Source organism: Euprymna scolopes, chromosome 44, assembly GCF_053919585.1.
Source record: "Euprymna scolopes isolate OS-2025 chromosome 44, ASM5391958v1, whole genome shotgun sequence".
In the NCBI taxonomy this organism is placed as follows: Eukaryota; Metazoa; Mollusca; class Cephalopoda; order Sepiida; family Sepiolidae; genus Euprymna; species Euprymna scolopes.
The window spans coordinates 10,451,930-10,472,070 of record NC_136525.1 but is presented as its reverse complement, the minus strand read 5'-3'; the positions used below and the strand labels follow the sequence as shown (position 1 = coordinate 10,472,070).

Here is a 20,141-nt window from a genome sequence, read left to right as displayed (position 1 = left end):
AAGAAAGCGAAGCCCCCCCCCCCTGTAGAAAAGTACCTGGTTGAAGGTGAAGATATTAATGTTTTTAGCCAATTTTTTGATGTTTGTCGTCTGAAAGGTCGAACTTCAAAACAATACTGATCATGGTAAAATCTGTCACCTCTGTCGAAAGTTTTAGGCAGACATGCAAACATACCTACATATATTTATATATTTGTAGCTCAAATTTTCGACCAAAATCGATTAAAAAGCTTGCCCTATCTCCGAATACCCTTTATGTAAAATTTCAAATGTCTGACTAATTTGGTAGAGACCACAGAGGTCATATTTTTAAAAACATTCACCCTCATTATGACCCCGGAACATTTGTTTTGGGCTACAAATCAAGTTATTAAGTTAGATCCATGTTCAAGGAACCTATATCTAAAATTTCATGTGTTTAGACCCAAAATTGGTGGAGGAGTTTGGTAGAGTTCTCAAAGGTCAAATCGTTGAACTTTGACCTCTTAACAGCCAAATTTCTGGCCGAAAACCAACCACAAAGATTTTCCCAAATCTCAGTATCCTGTATATCAAATTTCGAGTCTGTAGACTTAAAATTGACAAAGTTATTGCGTAGGGAAATGTACATACACACACAGACACGTTCACTTTTACAGATATATAGATTATAATTAGGGCAACTCAAAAATTGCAATTAGTGCTCATTGAATGTTCTTATGTGAAATTTTAATATTTTGATTTACAAGATTTTTATACAATTAAAAGGAAATTAATTTTTTAGATAAGGGCTGCTTTTTATATTACTTGTATTGACCAGACTATTGCTCTCATCTTGAGTTTTATTCATGCAATGTTCCAACCAGATTGTCTTTCGACCGTCCTCAGGCATGTTGGTTGTTGTATGGAAAAGAAAAGAGAAAAGTTACTGGCTAGGTATTTTCGTATTCCGTGAGCTAGTCTTTATTTTATGGTTATGGTTTCGAATTTGTGAAAAATTAAAAATTTTATATAATTACTTTATCAAATTACTCAACTGGATTAATAAATGCAATTTTTGGATTGCCCTAATTATGACTTTTCATGTTTCATAGTTTTCTCTGGTTGTAATTAAATACTTATAGATGAATGCAAAGAGTTTTGTTCCGTTATGAGACAACTGATATATATATATATATATATATATATATATATATATATACTGGTAGCCAAATTGAATTTGGAAATGCTCATATTTTTGGTTCTATGGAACGAAACTACATGAAAAATTGCAGGTTTTTTCAAGATTATAATACTATTCTATGGTTACAATTTTATGACAATTGGTCAAAAAGAACCTATATCTTCAAATCAATAAAATATGCCCGAATTGTCTACATTTGTATATATAGTGTCCTGGCAGGCAGCTTCAGTTTTGCTGCTTCGGCTGTCTCCCCAGGCCACTAATGCGTTCTTCATTCAACATTCAAACAACAACAATAGTCCTCTGCAACCTTAATTCATAAATATAAATTCAAATTCGATCGCGATGGTGGAAGAGTTCAGTAAAAATTATAATCACCAATTGCTTGGAGTTCAAATTCACTAGAAATCGAACCAGTATGATTCCTAGCGATGCAGACATATTTCCCAGAGTGCTGTGTGAGGGTGCTGTTAAAATCCAAGAAGTTGTTTCCATATTCCTCGGAGATTTTCACATACTCATCACTCGTCAATTTCTTCCCATCTTTGTACCATGTGACGTCTGGCCTTGGTTTACCTAAAAAAAAAAAAAAAAAAAAAAAAAAAAAAAAAAAATGAACATCGATGCTTAAATCAAACCATAAGTCTATTTTGTAGTTCGCATTGTTGGTTGTATTGAAAGTTCTCTCTGAAGATTTAGTATTTTATGATAAACAACAATTTGACTAGTTACACTCACTATCAACGATCTCTAGCTGTGCCTAAATCTAAATGCAGATTCCACGAACAAAGCTTTCTTTCCCAGAACTGCCTGCCTGTGGAACACAACACGGCAGCCTTCAAATCCAATGTAAACAAATTCTTGTTAAGCCGTCTCCATAAATAATCAAATTACACCATTAACGATTACTACACTACCATCTTAGATTCATTAATCCTTATCCTGGAGTGGCTTTCAAGCCTTGACAAGTGGTGATTCCCTTAAAAAAAAATCGCAGGATATGCAGAAGCGTCTGTGGATGATTGCAACTGCCTTATTCCACACACGAGACCATGAAATCCACTTAAATAAGTAGAAGTTGATAATCCAACATTTTTATAAATGTTTATGTTTGATAAAAAAATTTTTAAATTCATAAAAATTTATAAAAACTTTAAAAGATCTAAAAATTGAAAAATTATTAAAAACAGGAAAGTTAAACTTTATAAATTTAAAATGCTTTTTTGCAAAAGTTTTATTTTAAATGCAAAATTATTCTTTTTTTAATATTTAAAATGCTTAGAATCTTTTATTGTAATATTTTAAATATAATTTTTTTTAAGTTTACGTCCATGAAAATGTATAAAATATTTCTGAAAGCTCTTAAAATTAAATAAACAATTAAAAGAACCAGTTTTGAAATTTTTTAATTTTTTTTATTTATTTAAACATTTTTTATAAATTTTAAAATCTAAGAAAAGTTCAAATGTTAAAAATTATAAACAATTTTTGCAATATCTTCAAAACCTAATTTATTTCAAAATATTCAATTCTCAAAAAGTTATAAACGATTTACAAATTATTTTCCTTAGTTTAAAAATTTTGTAAATTTTTAAATCTAAAAGAATTAATTTTTATGCAAGTTTTGCAAAAACTATAAAATCAAAGTTTATTTAAAACTAATATTAAATGCTTAGGAATTATTATTTTTTTTAAAAATCACGAATTTTACATCTTTCTATAAATTTTTAAATAAAAATTTAATTCTTAAGAATTTGTTTTGGAAAAAAAAAAATCAAATTTATATTTTTCTATAAATTTTAAAATATTCAATTCTTAAGAATTATTTTTTAAAGAAATCATGACTTACGTTTTTCTATAAACTTTAAAATCTAAAAAAAAAAAAAGTGAAACTCTTAAAAGTGAAAAAAATTACAAAATTTAACTTACCCGAAACAGTGCAGAAGAAATCAGTGGGTTTAGGTATCTTAACCGATTGTGATACCGGCTTGATTAAAAATTCAGGTGGTGAAGAGGGTTGGTCTGGTCTATAAACAAAATTGTTTTAGATATATATATAAATCAGAATAGTAGTCCGAATAATAAAAAGCCGGGGTGCACGCGCACACACACATTCCAGATGGATTTTGATCTACATTCTTGTGTCCCATAAAAATAACCGAAATTGTAATTAAAACGAAAACAAGACACTGTTTACATTCCAAGGTCAGGAGTTATAAATTGTGCAATGCAAAATGGAAAAGAATAATGTAATATCTTAATATTTACAATTCCAGGAATGTCGATTAATGTCCATATAAACTAATGGATCATTATGAATTTTGGAGCACAGCTAAAAGATGTGAGAAGGTTATAAAGTGGGCCATTTTTAATTATAATTTATTTTTATGAGACGAGGATAGAGAATGAAAAGTAGCATAATATTATTTAAAGTTTAAAATTGCAAATGTGTTTCCCTTACTTGGATTATTTAGTAGTGTGCATCAGCTGTTGCAATGTTTAGTGGTTGCTGATATGTATGATGGCATTTTGTAGATATGTTGGATATTGAGCCAAGGCGACACCGATAAAAGCAAAGGTGTGCACACACACACACATTCCAGATGGATTTTGATCTATATTATTGTGTCCCATAACAATGATTTTAATTGTAATACAAATGCACATGAAATATTAGTTAAGCAATAAAATGGTCAGGTTAGAGATTAGGAATATAAGTCAGGCTATGACATCATGGATGGGAAATTCAAAATGAAATATGTTTTATATATTAGGTCTGGTTTGATTGTTCTGTTTTACGACATATCAACCCATTCCTAATTATTTAATGCCGAATCCAGTTCTTTAGTTCTTACAGCATTTATTTGTGATATTTGGTTTAGTCATTTTGTTTCATAGTACATTAACCCCTTTGGGTTATTCATGTTGCAGCGTGTATATATGATTTGTAGAGGTCTGTTAGATATTAAAGCAGAGGTGTTCACACATGCACATTCCAGATGGATTTTTGATCTGCATTCTTGTGTCCCATAAAAATGACCGAAATCGTAATTATCACTGAAAACAAAGAAAGACTTACATTCCAGGCTGGGAAGTTAGAATTGCGCAACGCAAAATAAAAAAGAACAATGTATATATTTTTAATATTTACATTTCAGGAATGTCAGTTGATGTTTATAAAATAGAATTAGCATAAACAACCGAAAGAGAGAGAGAGAGAGAGAGAGAGGGTGAGAGAGGAAGACAGAAGACCGAGTCATCAAATGTGACTGACATTTCTCCACCGTCGCCTACCATACACACTCTTAACGTAGGTATGTTCTGCCTTTCTCTTTGTCGACAGGCAAAAGTTAATTGTAAATTAACTTCTATGTTGTTAGGGTAGAAAGAGGGGGGAAGAGAGAGGGGAGAGGGGATGATAGTGGGAAGAGAGGAGAAGAGAGGGAGAAAGAGAGAGAGAAAGAGAGAGAGGGAGAAAGAGAGAGAGGGAGAAAGAGAGAGAAGGGAAGAAAGAGAGAGAAGGGAAGAAAGAGAAAGAAGGGAAGAAAGAGAAAGAAGGGAAGAAAGAGAAAGAAGGGAAGAGGGGAAGAAAGAGAAAGAAGGGAAGAAAGAGAAAGAAGGGAAGAAAGAGAAAGAGGGGGAAGAAAGAGAAAGAGGGGGAAGAAAGAGAAAGAGGGGGAAGAAAGAGAAAGAGGGGGAAGAAAGAGAAAGAGGGGAAGAAAGAGAAAGAGGGGAAGAAAGAGAAAGAGGGGAAGAAAGACCAAGAGGGGAAGAAAGACCAAGAGGGAAAAGGGAAGAAAGACCAAGAGGGAAAAGGGAAGAAAGACCAAGAGGGAAAAGGGAAGAAAGACCAAGAGGGAAAAGGGAAGAAAGACCAAGAGGGAAAAGGGAAGAAAGACCAAGAGGGAAAAGGGAAGAAAGACCAAGAGGGAAAAGGGAAGAAAGACCAAGAGGGAAAAGGGAAGAAAGACCAAGAGGGAAAAGGGAAGAAAGACCAAGAGGGAAAAGGGAAGAAAGACCAAGAGGGAAAAGGGAAGAAAGACCAAGAGGGAAAAGGGAAGAAAAAGAAAGAGGGAGAGGAGAAGAAAGAGAAAGAGGGAAAAGGGAAGAAAGAGGGAGAGGTGAAGAAAGAGAAAGAGGGAGAGGTGAAGAAAGAGAAAGAGGGAGAGGTGAAGAAAGAGAAAGAGGGAAAAGGGAAGAAAGAGAAAGAGGGAAAGGGGAAGAAAGGGATTTTTAGAACAACGGCAAAAGAATTGTCAGGTGTATATATGATTTTAACAAGCATTTGAAAAGTGCAAGCTTGGAAATTATATATGCATTCAATAACGCAACAGGACTTCGGCGAAGGACTAAGGTTAACTCTTAAGGATGTATGCATGCTGTCTGTGTAAGAAAACTATTTATGTTAATCTTGTAAATGAGATACGCGAGTAAATGTATGTGTATCCACTGTAATCATACGCAAGGTTGTATGTTTAGTGTATAGGTGCATACTACAGATGACAGGCCTTCAATGTTTCTAGTCGTCCTGGCCTTCTCATTGCCACTGGATTCGAGCAATGCCGATCCTGCAAAGGTGTGGTCGGAGATTGTGCAACCCTTGCTTCACAATTACATGCACCGCCACTTTTACAGGAGTATCCATTGTCTTCAGAGACTAAACAGAGGTATATATATATTAATGTTGGGGACGCACCCCTACTACTTGGAATAATGAACTATTCCATGGCATCACTTTCGTTCATGACGTCACTTTCGGGGAACGAGAACCGTTTTTACGAGAGAAGTCAGAGACGGACACGCAGAGAGTATGGTCGTCACTACTAGTCCAGCAGTGAGCAAAGATATTGCTCAATTTACCTTTTTTTATGTATTTTTGTTAATAAAATATTTAATTAATTTGATAATACATATTTAATTAATTTGATAATACATATTTAATTAATTTGATAATACATATTTAATTAATTTGTTAATACATATTTCATTAATTTGATAATACATATTTCATTAATTTGATAATACATATTTCATTAATTTGATAATACATATTTAATTAATTTGTTAATACATATTTAATTAATTTGTTAATACATATTTAATTAATTTGATAATACATATTTCATTAATTTGTTAATACATATTTCATTAATTTGTTAATACATATTTAATTAATTTGATAATACATATTTAATTAATTTGATAATACATATTTCATTAATTTGATAATACATATTTAATTAATTTGATAATACATATTTAATTAATTTGATAATACATATTTAATTAATTTGTTAATACATATTTAATTAATTGCTACTGTGTCTTTCTCGTCAAATATTCGAACAACTAACACCACAACATTTAAATATTCCCCAAAACGATTGATCAGCACCTTAGTCAGATAAAAATGTGTCTTGTGTTGTTTCAAAAGAGGTTGATGTATCGTTAACGAGACAAAACTTACTTTTCAACTTTTACATTGACAATTCCAGACGCACTGCCTCCAGAGTTCCGAGCGGTGAGAGTGTACCTTCCGCTGTCGTCTCCATTGGCCTGGTCGATTTCCAAGCTGTGCTTGTCAGCAGCCTGTTTTATTCGCAGCCTTGAGTCAGCCTTGATTTCTTTCCTGTCTTTAAACCACTTGACCTCTGGGGTCGGGAAGCCTGAAAAAAAAAAAAAAAATTAAATGGGTATATACTAAACTAGCTGCCCTAATCCAGCTTTACTCAGGATAAAAAAAAAAAAAAAACAAAAAAACAAAAAAACAATTTTAATTCTTTTTCATCTCAAACAAAGGGTATCGCCACTAGAAACGTAAGAGGCTACTATTTGTGATAGTGTCTAACAGGGGACTCTGGAGAGTTGAGCAGCAAGATGTCTGTTCGCATTACATTTAAACTTCTGCAGTTTTGTATGGTCAGGGAAGCACAAACTGTGAGGGAATTCAAAAGTCTAGCAGTCTGAGGGAAGAAACTATTAGAATAGAAGGTTTTCTGCTATCTAGGAACTTAAACAGTAAAGGAGTGGGATTTTGCTGTTAATCAAGTTATTCGGGAGTATGTAGGTTGAAGAGGGCACAAGTGCTACAAGGTCATCCTGGGTTATGCCGGCATGTTGGAAATTGTGAGTTTGCTGTGCAGGTTGGTTTGTGCAAAAACGGTTTAAGGGATTAAGGTTGACGTATGCCAAACGCAGTAGCTAGAGTCGACGGTGACAACCGAGGTGATTGAGTTTGTGCGAAAGAAAAATGACGCGTGGAGAAGAAAGAGAAAAAAGATATGTTTAGGTTCGCTTGCAAAAACAAAAGTCTGCCTTCTGATTTTGGGCGAGACAGACGTGAGAGCTTGCCTTCCGACTTCGGACAAGGCGAGCAACTCAGAATGGGTCGGAAAAGGAAAAAACCTAAGAAAATTTGAGTGGTTGACAATGCGATACTTCTCCCTCACCCCTACTCCCGTTCACTCATCAGAAAAATAAAGAAGCCGTGTTAGAATGTTGGTATTATGCTTTTTTTTGGTCAGATATTTATTTCAGTTTCAAACAGGGAGATAGGGTAAAAGAGAGAGAGAGAGGGGAGAAGGAGAGAGGGGGGAGAAAGAGAGACTGAGGAAAAAAGAAAGAGAGACTGAGGGGAAAAAGAAAGAGAGACTGAGGGGAAAAAGAAAGAGAGAGAGACTGAGGGGAAAAAGAAAGACTGAGGGGAAAAAGAGAGACTGAGGGGAAAAAGAGAGACTGAGGGGAAAAAGAGAGACTGAGGGGAAAAAGAGAGACTGAGGGAAGAAAGAAAGAGACTGGGGGGAGAAAGAAAGATTGAGGGAAGAAAGAGACTGGGGGGAGAAAGAAAGATTGAGGGAAGAAAGAGACTGGCGGGAGAAAGAGACTGGGGGGAGAAAGAGAGACTGGGGAGAAAGAGGGAAAGAGAGAGAAAGACAGAGGAGGAAAAAGAGAGGGGAGGAAGAGAGAGAGAAGGAGGAAGAGAGAGGGGAGGGAAAGAGAGAGGGGAGGAAGAGAGAGAGAAGGGAGAGAAAGAGAGAGAGAAGGGAGGGAAAGAAGAGAGAGAAGGGAGGGAAAGTAGAGAGAAGGGATGGAAAGTAGAGAGAAGGGAAGGAGAGAGAGGGAGTGGAAGAGAGAGAATGAGAAAGAGGGTGGGGGAGGTAGAAAGAGAGAGGGGTAAAAAGAGAGAGAGGGGTAAAAAGAGAGAGAGGGGTAAAAAGAGAGAGAGGGGTAAAAAGAGAGAGAGGGGTAAAAAGAGAGAGAGGGGTAAAAAGAGAGAGAGAGGTAGAAAGAGAGAGAGAGAGAGGTAGAAAGAGAGAGAGAGAGAGGTAGAAAGAGAGAGAGAGAGGTAGAAAGAGAGAGAGAGAGGTAGAAAGAGAGAGAGAGAGGTAGAAAGAGAGAGCGAAGTAGAAAGAGAGAGAGTGAAGTAGAAAGAGAGAGAGCGAAGTAGAAAGAGAGAGAGCGAAGTAGAAAGAGAGAGAGCGAAGTAGAAAGAGAGGAGAAAGAGAGACATAGAGAGAGAGAGAGAGAAAGAGAGAACGTGGGGGGGGAGAAAGAAGCAGAGTATCTTCTCTTTCTTTTCACACTTGTAAAAAAAAATAAAGAATACACGAACGAAAACTTTGTGTTCCTTCTTAAGGGGGGAGGTAATCCATACCTGATACATCACATTCCATGTAGATCCTGCTTCCGGGTTTACAAAAGACATCTTCGCTGATGCTGGTAATAAGAGGAGCGGATTTTCTGCCATCGGTAACGTCCGTTCCAGTGCCTATCTTGTTCACGCGAATGCTCTCGTATTTCTCCTGCTCAAGACGGCTCTGGTATGATTCATCGTAGGTCTTCTTTTGGGTATCGTATAAAACTTCGGCTTCCATAGCATCCATAACATGCGTTTCGGACACTCGGTCACCTGATTCGTATCCATCTGGAAGTGTAAAAAAAAATAAATGAATAAAATGAGATTCAATCTTACATCCGATAAATTTTTTAAAATTTTTTATATTCATTTTTACAAAAGTTAAAGAATACAAATGTCTGTAGATTTGGTGCTTCCCAAAATCCATACCTATATATAAAAAAAAAATAAATTGCATGAAAAAAAAAATGACTTTTCAACCTGACAAGTTAAGTCAGATGCTAACCTGACTAGCTCTCCTCATTTGAAAAGGCCCATAGAGGGTTCAAATGAATTTGAGATTGGGCTAAGATTGTGTTGTGCTTCGTTTCATCTCTTTTATGAATAAAAAGTATTGTTTTATGTAGTTGTAGTTATTTTTTCAATTCCTTCGTCTACTTGTAACGAAATGATAGTTTTATTCTGTTATTTATAAAGAAATTAAATTTCTGAAACATCTTGTGTAATTTTTTAAAAATATGTTAAATATTGTATTGATTACGTCATCAAATTTGTATTCTTTCGAGTGATATGTAAAGTAATATATATATGTGCGTGTGTGTGTGTATGTGTATGTGTTATATATATATATGTTTGTGAGCGTTATATATATATATATATATATATATATATATATATATATGTTTGTGAGTGTTATATATATATATATATGTTTGTGAGTGTTATATATATATATATATGTTTGTGAGTGTTATATATATATATATATATATATATGTTTGTGAGTGTTATATATATATATATATATATATGTTTGTGAGTGTTATATATATATATATATATATATATGTTTGTGAGTGTTATATATATATATATGTTTGTGAGTGTTATATATATATATATATATATATATATATATATATATGGGGAGAGAGAGAGAGAGAGAGAGAGAGAGAGAGAGAGAGAATATTTCATCGAAAAAAAGAAAGTGCATGAAAATTTTATCATGTACTTTCTTGTCAGCTTAAAATAAAGATCGTACACCAAAATTTAAGCAAATCCATCTCGTATTTTCTAATGATGGAACAATTCCAATATTTTTACCGATTCCGATAAATTAGCGATGCTGTTCTAAATTCCCATTGTTTCAATCCATAATTCTGATTAATCGCCCCAATAATAATCTCCATAAAAATTTAGAATGCCGTTCTTAACATCGGGACTTTGTTGTTGACTCCTTCGATGCTTGAATATCTATTTTTTAATGCAAATCACTCCAGACAAGGCATGGAGCCACGTGATGCAAGGAGCTAATATATATATATATATATATATATATATATATATATATATATATATATATATATATATATATATATATATATATATATATATACATACACACACACTACTTCAAGGGCAAAACTTGCCAACGACCAGTGTTACATAAAATAATTTCTGATCCAAAAACAGCAATTCTTTCCTCTTTGTCAGAAACAATTTCTACTCTTTTATTAACCTTTTCATGTCCATTTACATTTAATAATGCCGAAAATGGACATAAAACTACATGAAAATTTGCAGGCTTTTTGAAGATTATAATACTATTCTATGGTTAAAATTTATGACAATTGGTGAAAAAAAAAAAAAAAAAAAAAAAACTATATTTTCAAACCAATAAAATATGCCCAAATTTTCCTACATTTGTATATATAGTGTCCTGTCAGGCTAGCTTCAGTTTTGCTGCTTCGGTTGTCTCGTCTGTGGCCTCACGGGGCCAATAATATAAATAAATACACAGACTTTATCATAAAGTGGACGATCATAATTATGTTTATCCACAAGGAGTTCTCACATGGGCCACTACTCACTGACAATAATTTGTGGTGTTCCCTGGAATCTGAGCCACAAAGCTCCACAGCTTTCGAGCGCTCTCAGTCTCTTTCAATAAGCATTATTATTATTATTATTATTAGTAGTAGTAGTAGTAATAGTAATATTCTTTGCTATCTTTGTTTTTATTTGAAGAAGTCTTATTTATATAATATTCTGCTTACTCCTGTTTTAGTTGGTCTGTACGTTACTCTTTGATAAAAGCCAAATTCAATTTTTAAAGGCCAAACTGTTTAAAAAAGGCCAAATTCAATTTTTAAAGGCCAAACTGTTTAAAAAAGGCCAAATTCAATTTTTAAAGGCCAAGCTGTTTAAAAAAGGCCAAATTCAATTTTTAAAGGCCAAGCTGTTTAAAAAAGGCTAAATTCAATTTTTAAAGGCCAAACTGTTTAAAAAAGGCTAAATTCAATTTTTAAAGGCCAAACTGCTTAAAAAAAGGCTAAATTCAATTTTTAAAGGCCAAACTGTTTAAAAAAGGCCAAATTCAATTTTTAAAGGCCAAGCTGTTTAAAAAAGGCTAAATTCAATTTTTAAAGGCCAAACTGCTTAAAAAAGGCCAAATTCAATTTTTAAAGGCCAAAATGCTTAACAAGTGAAGCATGTATGGTGCACAGTGAACGGGGCATAAAAAAAATGACTAAATTTTCCATTTTTTTATTGGATTGTTTTATTCACAACGTTTCGGCCAACTATTTCCTCTGGCCTTCGTCATGTGGTAACCGCGACGGATAGGAACTTTGAATCTCCTAACTGCATTCTCAGCCATCACTGCCATCCGTAGTTGTTGTCACCTCACCACATTTTGGCCAAGTAAACCTCTGGCACGCTTTGGGTAGGATTGAAATGTCCATCTGGAACCGTAGAGATTCAACATCTCTATCAACTGCGCCACGGGCCCCTTGTCTGAAGATAGCGGTTTCAATCCTACCCAAAGCGTGCCAGAAGTTTACTTGGCCAAAATGTGGTGAGACGACAACAACTACGAATGGCAGTGATTGCTGTGAATGCAGTAAGAGATTCGAAATTCCTATCCGTCGTGGTTACCACCTGACGAAGGCCAGAGGAATTAGTTGGCCGAAACGTTGTGAAAAAACAACAACCAATAAAGATGAAAACAACAACTAATAAAGATGAGAATAATAGTCCGAAATAAAAATAAATTAATGTACAGAAATTGGAATGCAAAATGTTCATGTCAACTTGCCGACATCTTGCTATTAATTTTGCTCATATGCAAATTCATTCAACTCTTGTAGTGGTTCAATTTTTAAACTTTCTTATCTATCTGCTGATAGCTCAAATACTAGGGAATGCGGCTGGAGTGCTAAAAGTTTTGGTTTCGATTCTAGCCGATTGCAGCAAGTCTTTTTTTTTTTTTTTGCACATATTCATTCATAGCTTGAAGTGGTTTAATTTTATATTTGTTATATTTATCTGTCGATAGCTCAAACGGAAGGGGACTCTGCTGTGTTGCATAAGCCACATCTTCAGAAAATGAGGTTAAACAATAAATTTGGCCAGAAAACGTAACCAAGGGTCACATGCTGAATCTTCGCGTGGTCAAGTGCCGGCAAACAAAAAAAGTCGGTCACAATCTATGCAAGACCCAAAAGATTACGTAAAAGTGAGGTTAGGTTTCAGGACACAAAATCTCTGGTCAACGAGTGACTACATATTTGCGAAACGATGCCAATCAGAATGTCATCTGGGCCAAATAAAAAGAGATACAAAGGAGGAGAGACGAAGAGTTGACAATGACGCGAGAGGTAGATATCTGTTCACATAAAATTTTAAATTCTACATGTTTGTAAAGTCAGACAAGCAGAAAATTCACAAGTCCAGCAGTAGTAGTTAAAAAATCAATAAATATTTATTATTTTATAACTTTTACCGGCAAAAGCAAAAGTTCAAATAAATAAAAAAAAATTGAAAGAATCGTTTCGGCATCGGAAAATATGCACAAATCTTTCCGATTCCCCCAAATATTACGATTTTTTCCGATTCCGATTAATCGTCCCAACACTAGTTAAAATATTGCAGATCATTGAGGAGTTCCACCCACTCTTGGTTCAAAATTACGTGCAGATTCCTGAGTTTGACAAAATACACCTGAAGAAGGTCGGAGGTTCCATCGATTGAAATGTTGTGAAAATAACACTCAAGATGAGAACAGTAGTCTAGAAAAATCTAAGTAATATGCGTGTATTAATTGGTATTTATTTGCTTCCCCATAAAAGCAAAATGTGACACAAGGTCGTTTTTTTCAAATTCATGTCTAAGCTAGCGCAGCAAACACCTCTGCCCCCCTTTTTTTTTTTTTACACAGAAATCACCACTGATCAAGGCCTGGAGGCCACTCGAGTATAAGGGTTAATGGGTATACATTAGTCAATGTCATTATAGCGTAGTAAACATATGTAGCATCCCTCTGCCTATTCTACAAGTACTTTAACGGTTATGGTCCAACGAACTGCAAGAACTTGTACCCCGTCTATGTAAATACCCCCGACAAACCCTACAAGCAGTAAAATCCCACCCCTTCACAGAGATCTCTAGATGTAAGAGAGCCTTCTACTCCAGTAGCTTCTTCCTTAGAACCGCTACATTTTGGAAATTCCCTTCCGGGTTCTCGCTTCCCCGACTGTACTGACATGCAGAAGTTCAAGTGTAACGTGAACCGACATCTTGCTGCCCAACTCCCCATATAGTACCCCTATAGCTTATATCCCTGATAGTAGTCCCCTACATCGAAGTGGCAATGTGGCTTGTTTGGGGTGAAAATGTAATAAAAAAAAAAGAAAAAAAAAATAGTGGGAATTTTCTAAATTGAATTACTTGGATGCAAAAAAAAAAAAAAAAAAAAAAAAGATCCTAACATAATAGCTCCTGCATTGTCTGCCAAACCCCAGCGTCTGACACATCGCAACAGTGTTGCATCACAAGTGCTCGTCTGCACTCCAATCTATGATTCCCCACCTTGCCAAACTTTCATGAAAGAGACTCGTCTAGCTGAAACCACTGTCAATAATCTCCCCCCACTCTTTATCTGTACCTAAACGTAGATTCCATGAGCAAAGCTTCTTTATTAGAACTGTGGAACTATTCTATTTGCCTGCTTTCTAGCTAACTTCAATATGGTCGTGTTCAAGTTCAACGTAAACAAATTCTTGATGAGCCGCCCCCTTAAATAATCCTATTTACCAAATTTCCACTACTAACGATTCCTACGATATTGTCCTATTGACTACCGTACACTCATTAACCCTAATCCTCGAGTGGCCTCCGGGTCTTGATAAGTATATACAAAAAAATAAAAAATATATAAAAATAAAAAAGAATAAAAAAATTCCTTAAATCGATGATGACGATAACCATGGTCATCGTCATCATCAAAATGTCTAAAAAAAAAAAAAAAAAAAAAAAAATTAAAAAAAAAAAAAAATAAAAAAAAAAAAAATTAAAGAAAAAAAATTAAAAAAAAATAAAAATAAAAATAAAAAAATTAAAAAAAAAAATTAAAAAAAAAAAAATTAAAATAAAAAAATAAAAAAAAAAAAAGAAAAAAAAAGTGGGTGCCATAAGTTCATTTACGTAACTTATTTCTTATCAGATTCTTCCTTACTAGAGCGTCACGATCTTATCAGCCATAGAATGTACGAATTATGTCAGGGGGGAAATATTTCCAGGAGGAAAATGTTTTACGCAGAAGTTATCTTTATTATTTTGAATAGAGTCAAATTGTTGTTGTAGTTTGGTTTTACGACATATCAACTAGTGATGATGCGACAACTCCAATATTTTACCAGATTCAGTCCAAGGATGGAATACTGCTGCCATATCTGGGCAGGAGCTGCTAAAAACAGCCTATCCTGCCTTGACAGAGTACAAAATAGACTTCATGGCTTAGTGGGGGATGCCCTTTTCTCTACCCTGCAACCTCTTTCCCACAGAAGAGACGTTGCGAGCCTATCCTCGTTTTATCGTTATTTCCATGGCAGGTGCTCGTCTGAACTCGAATCTATGGTCCCCCCTCGCCAATCTTTCACGAAAAACCCCCGTCTAGCTGAATCCACTGTAAAAAATTTCCCCCACTCTTTATCTGTGCCTAAATCAAAACGGGGATTCCATGAACAAAGCTTCTTTCTTAGAACTGCACGCCTATGGAACTCTGTTCCATCTGCCTGCTTCCCACCTGACTACAACTTGGATGTGTTCAAGTCCAACGTTAACAAAATTCCTAATGACCCGCCCCCTTAAGTAAACACTTCATCAAATCTCCACACTAACGTACTGTACTTGCAATAACCTTTATCCCTGAGTGGCTTCCGGGCCTTGATAAGTGGTGACCACCGTGTAAAAAAAAAAAAAAAAAAAAAAAAAAAAAAAAGATTCCAATACAATTACCGATTCTGTACAAAATTCTCAATTCCAATACAATTACTGATTCCATACTAAATTCCTGGTTCCAATGCAATTACCAAATCACATTCTTAATTTTCATAACCCCTAAATATTTAAACGAAGAGTTGTTGTTTTTTTTTGTTTTTTTCACGATTACCATAAAAACGCATGCTAAATGTGGAGATATTTTTTAAACAAGATACACTTGTGGGGTATCATCTATTGATTTGAGTTAAAAAAAAAAAATTCAATAAATATTTATTATTTTATAATTATTACCAGAAAAGGAAGATTTTGCTTTGATCACATTCAAATAAAAAAGACAATTAAAAAAATTGTTTTGACATCGGAAAATATGCACAAATTTTCCCCCGATTCCGATACTCCCAAATGTTCCGATTATTTTAATTTCCGATTAATCATTCCAACGTTAATGTAAACCCTTTTCAGATTATTTAATGTCAAATCCATTTTGGAAAAACGTTTTACTAGCCAAGCTCTTTATGCCTATATTATATTTATTTGCATTGTTTGGTTTGGTTGTTTTGTAGGGGAAATTTATTGCTTTTGGTTTTGCAGAACGTGCTTGAGTTTTACAGTCGGACAAATAAGATAGCTGTGGGGGACGACAAATATCGAGAAATTGGCTAAAAATATTAATCCCTTCACCCCCCCCCCACCCACCCACTGGGCACTTTTGGGAGTCACTTTTTGCCGATATTTCGCGAAAGTCATCCCGTCTTTTCGATTGACTAGCCTTAATTTGAAACTACGTCACTTCCGGTTTGGCGATGGGCGCAACAGCAAACACGTCACGTTTTATTTATTTATTTTTTTCAATTTTTTTTTCCTCCTTCGCGGTACGGGTGTAAACCTGCCTGTCCACTACAACCCTTTTTTTTTTTTTTTGCTCAACACACATCTCCAAACACCCGGACAATGCCGGGTATCCAGGTTAGTCTACCGCTAAAGGAGATTTGGTATTGGTTTGTCTGAAGCCGAAACTATACTAACTTTATATTACTAACTCTTAGTGCTTGTTTTATTTTACTTATAATATTTCAGACTAATACGAGATGCCTTCGATAAGTTTCCAGACTTTTCTGTTGAACAGGCATTCAAAATTGTCATAGACTCTTAAAAAAATTCAGTATGTTATTGCTATACATCTTATGAGATGACTGACCAATTTTTATGATTTCAGCTTCAAATGAACAGCTACAGCAGGAATCGGAATACACCCTACTAAAGTCTAATTGTAACAGTTGGTGAATTTCAAAAATGCAATCTGGACGTGAAGACATTTTAGAAAACCGATATGCAATAAAATTCTGTTTTAAACTTGGAAAAAATGCCACAGAAACGTATAGAATGCTTCAGACTGCTTTTGGACCATCTTATATGAATCGAGTGTCAGTTTTTGAGGGGCATAAGAGATTCAAGGAAGGCAGGGAGTCTGTGAGGGATGATGAGGTGTGGGAGAAGTAAAGAAGTCAGAACACCAGAGTTGATTGGCCAAATAAGGAATTTCATGGATAATGATAGTCGTGTGTCTATAGAGACAGCAAGTGCACAGTTTGATGTCAGTGTGGGAACTGTGCACACAATTATTCGTGGGGAACTGAAGATGTGGAAGATTTGCACAGATGCACCAGTCCACAACTCCATCCTTGTCACAGACTATTTGACCAAGGTGGGCATCAAGACAGTTCCTCACCCACCTCACAGTCCAGACCTTGCTTCCTGTGACTTTTATTCATTTCTTAAGCTCAAGGAAAACCTTAGAAGCTGTCATGAGACAATTGAGGAGATCAAGGGGCTATGATGGGGGTCGTTGACACAATCATGCTGGAGGACTTCCATGGGGGCCTTCAAGAAGTTGTTGAAACAGTACAAGTACAGAGGAGATTACACACACACTCCCGTTATCTATCTATCTGTCTGTCTATCTGTCTGTCTATCTATCTATCTATCTATCTATCTCTCTCTCTCATGTGATTACTATCGTATCTTTCAATTTTCAATTTAAAAGGTGTGACAGTGTAGTGTCTGTTCTGCTGTCATGATATTATCCTCTCAGGCATTACCACCTCCTTTGTTTGGGAGAGGTTGTGTATTACCTATTATGTTACCATGTCTACACTCATCCCAAACATTACCACCACTTTTTTTTTTTTTTTTTTTTTTTGGAGGAGTGGGTTAGTGTAGTTCAATGGTTCTCAACCGAGGTCCATGTAACGTTAGTACGGGTTCAGCTTTCCTCCAAAATAAACTCTATATGTTCTTTTGTTTTTATTAGACGACTTAAAGAAGTAGCACATATGATAAAAAAGAAAAATTACTAAGCATAGAGATCAGCAGTGTATGGGTACATCTAACTATAAAAAAACAAGTGAAGCATGCATGGCCCCCCCCCCGTGAGTGCACAGTGAACGAGGCATAAAAAAATGACTAAGTTCAGCATTTGCCCCCTCCTCCCCCATTTAGCCCCAAAAGTCCCCAAAGGACATCAAATCCTGGTGAAAATGAACAAACAGTGCAGTTTTAGGCCTTAACATATGTAAATTTGAGTTCTGCACCATGCAAAAAAAAAAAAAAAAAGAAATGACTAAGTCCATCATTTGCCCCCTCCCCCACTTAGACCCAAAAGTCCCCAAGGCCTTAACATATTTAAATTTGAGTTCAGCACCATGCAAAACTGCTAAATAGACATACACCGAAAACTTTGGACAAATATGGTAAAATAGTCCCAAAAATGGAGCATTTTTATTAGCCCTAAAAGAGCCCCTGAGACACACCCAAGAGTTATCGCGAAGTATAGACAAACAAAATTATATAGAAATCAGTTACAACTTTTCAGAAAGTTTTATAAAAATCCAAGGTATCAATTTTTTTTAATAAGCACAAAAGTGTCAATTTTAGCCATTTTAAACCGAAAGTCACCCCTAGGATTGGGGGGGGGGGAGCAACCATAGTTTTCTTGGAAAATCTGTTCTGTTACTTTTTTTTACTCATATCATGTTTAATGTTTGTGCAAAATTTAAAAAATTCTAAGATGTACTTATTGAGAAAAGTACAGATAGACAAACGGACAAATGTACAAGGGTGAATTTACAGGTCCACCCTCCCTTTTGTCGGCGGGGGACCAAAAACTAAAATTGTAGTACTCCTTAAAATTTCAGTGATAAAAGGGAGATAATCCCATGTCAAATATAGTTGCTTCCCTTTTACCAAACAATTTTTTTTTTTTTTCACACATATGAAACCACAGCGAAAAAAACAAAAATCAACGCCAAGAATATGAAACCATCTAAGGAGCCAATAATTTTTCTCCATTTTTTTTCAAGATGGCGACCAACATGCCTGACGAAGGTCGAAGGCTATATAGACCAAAACGTTGCACAAATAACACTCAAGATGAGTACAATAGTCCGATCAATGCAGGTAATATAAACAATATAGAGTTATAATCAGGATTCGGTTCTGGCGTTCGGGAAGGAGTGAGTCACTCTCTCGACAACAGCACGTTTCTGCCCTCTTCTTTTCCAATCGACCACACCTGGCTTCCTGCCACCAATGTCACACCGCACAATCCGAACGTCAGCAATACAAAATTCTTTTCAAGAGAAGATGTTCACGACTCTTTTCTCTCTGCCCCCCCCCCCGGGAATTTTTCCCTGCTTTTATATCCTCCTATCTAGAAAAAAAAGGAAGAGACAGGAAAAGAAAAAAATAGCTTCTCCCGTTATGCTCTGCCTTCCCAAGATGCCCTTCACGTATACAAATGCGCTGGCCATCCTTCCCAAAGAGCGATGCAGATACGCCCAGTATGTTTCTTATTTTTTTTTTCCTTCTTTTCTAACCATATACCCCCACATCAGCCTTCATCTCGAAAATTCAGAACTTTTAATTCTTTTGTTTCATTTTCATTACTAAAAGAATAATAAACAGCCACAAGGTCTCGCCATTAAGAAGAAAGTGCTTTATATGTGCAGTTGCTATAAAACCATCCTTCCCGGGATTACCTTCTCCTTATGATGAATTGGTTGGTTGGTTGTTTTTGTTTTATGGCATATCAACCCTTTTTAGGTTATTTAATGCCGAATCCAAAGATTTTGAAGAAAAAAATTTTTTAATAGAATATATTTATTGTTTTCAAGTCAGTTTCTATTTAACTCATAGTTGAGACCCTAACAGGAACTACCACTCTGGGTCAGAGTGGACCTGGGAGCAATGGCAATTAAAGGGTTGCTCCACACTCCCCAAAGCCCGCAAGTTGGGGCCTCACCACTGGATATAGTTTAAGGTCATATCCAGGACCACCTTATGATGGAGGCAGTATAGTAGATGTTCGTTTGTCAGGCAAACTATACACCAAATATGAGACCTGGGAGGGGGGGGAGCATAATACTGCAACTAATAATACTAATAATATTCGAAAACTATTAAAGAATAAAACTGCTAAAGGATTTTTTAGATCCATGTGATCTTTATAAAGTACTAACCTTCAATTTCATGTGTCTAATAAAAAATAGAATAATATATACATTGAAGACGATATTGAAAAAGAAAATATTTAAAACTAGCAAGGGGAGGGACGCCTGACCTTGCCGTCCATAAAATATGCTTAAATATATTACATTTCATGCAGATTTTATACAGAGCCAATTCTTTAATGAATATTATATTGTATCTAATATATAGTAGTAATTTCCAAAATTTAAAAAAAATTGACTTGGGTGCCATCAGCCAGAATCGAAACCAAACCATTTAGCGCTCCAGTTGCGTTTACTATCATTTGAGCTAACTGGCAGATAAAGAAAGTTATAA

General features: G+C 35.2%; 1 protein-coding gene across 1 annotated transcript in view; it reads right to left on the bottom strand.

Annotated features, from left to right (window-relative positions):
- The window catches only part of LOC145268689 (uncharacterized), a 1,072,728-nt gene that overhangs the window by 965,570 nt on the left and 87,017 nt on the right, over positions 1-20,141 (bottom strand). The window contains exons 4-7 of the mRNA XM_080124201.1: positions 8,817-9,086; positions 6,630-6,828; positions 3,092-3,189; positions 1,541-1,738 (exon numbers count right to left, since the gene is read on the bottom strand). Of these exons, the coding sequence (XP_079980327.1) occupies positions 1,541-1,738; positions 3,092-3,189; positions 6,630-6,828; positions 8,817-9,086 (765 nt within the window). The remainder of the gene's footprint in view (positions 1-1,540; positions 1,739-3,091; positions 3,190-6,629; positions 6,829-8,816; positions 9,087-20,141) is intronic.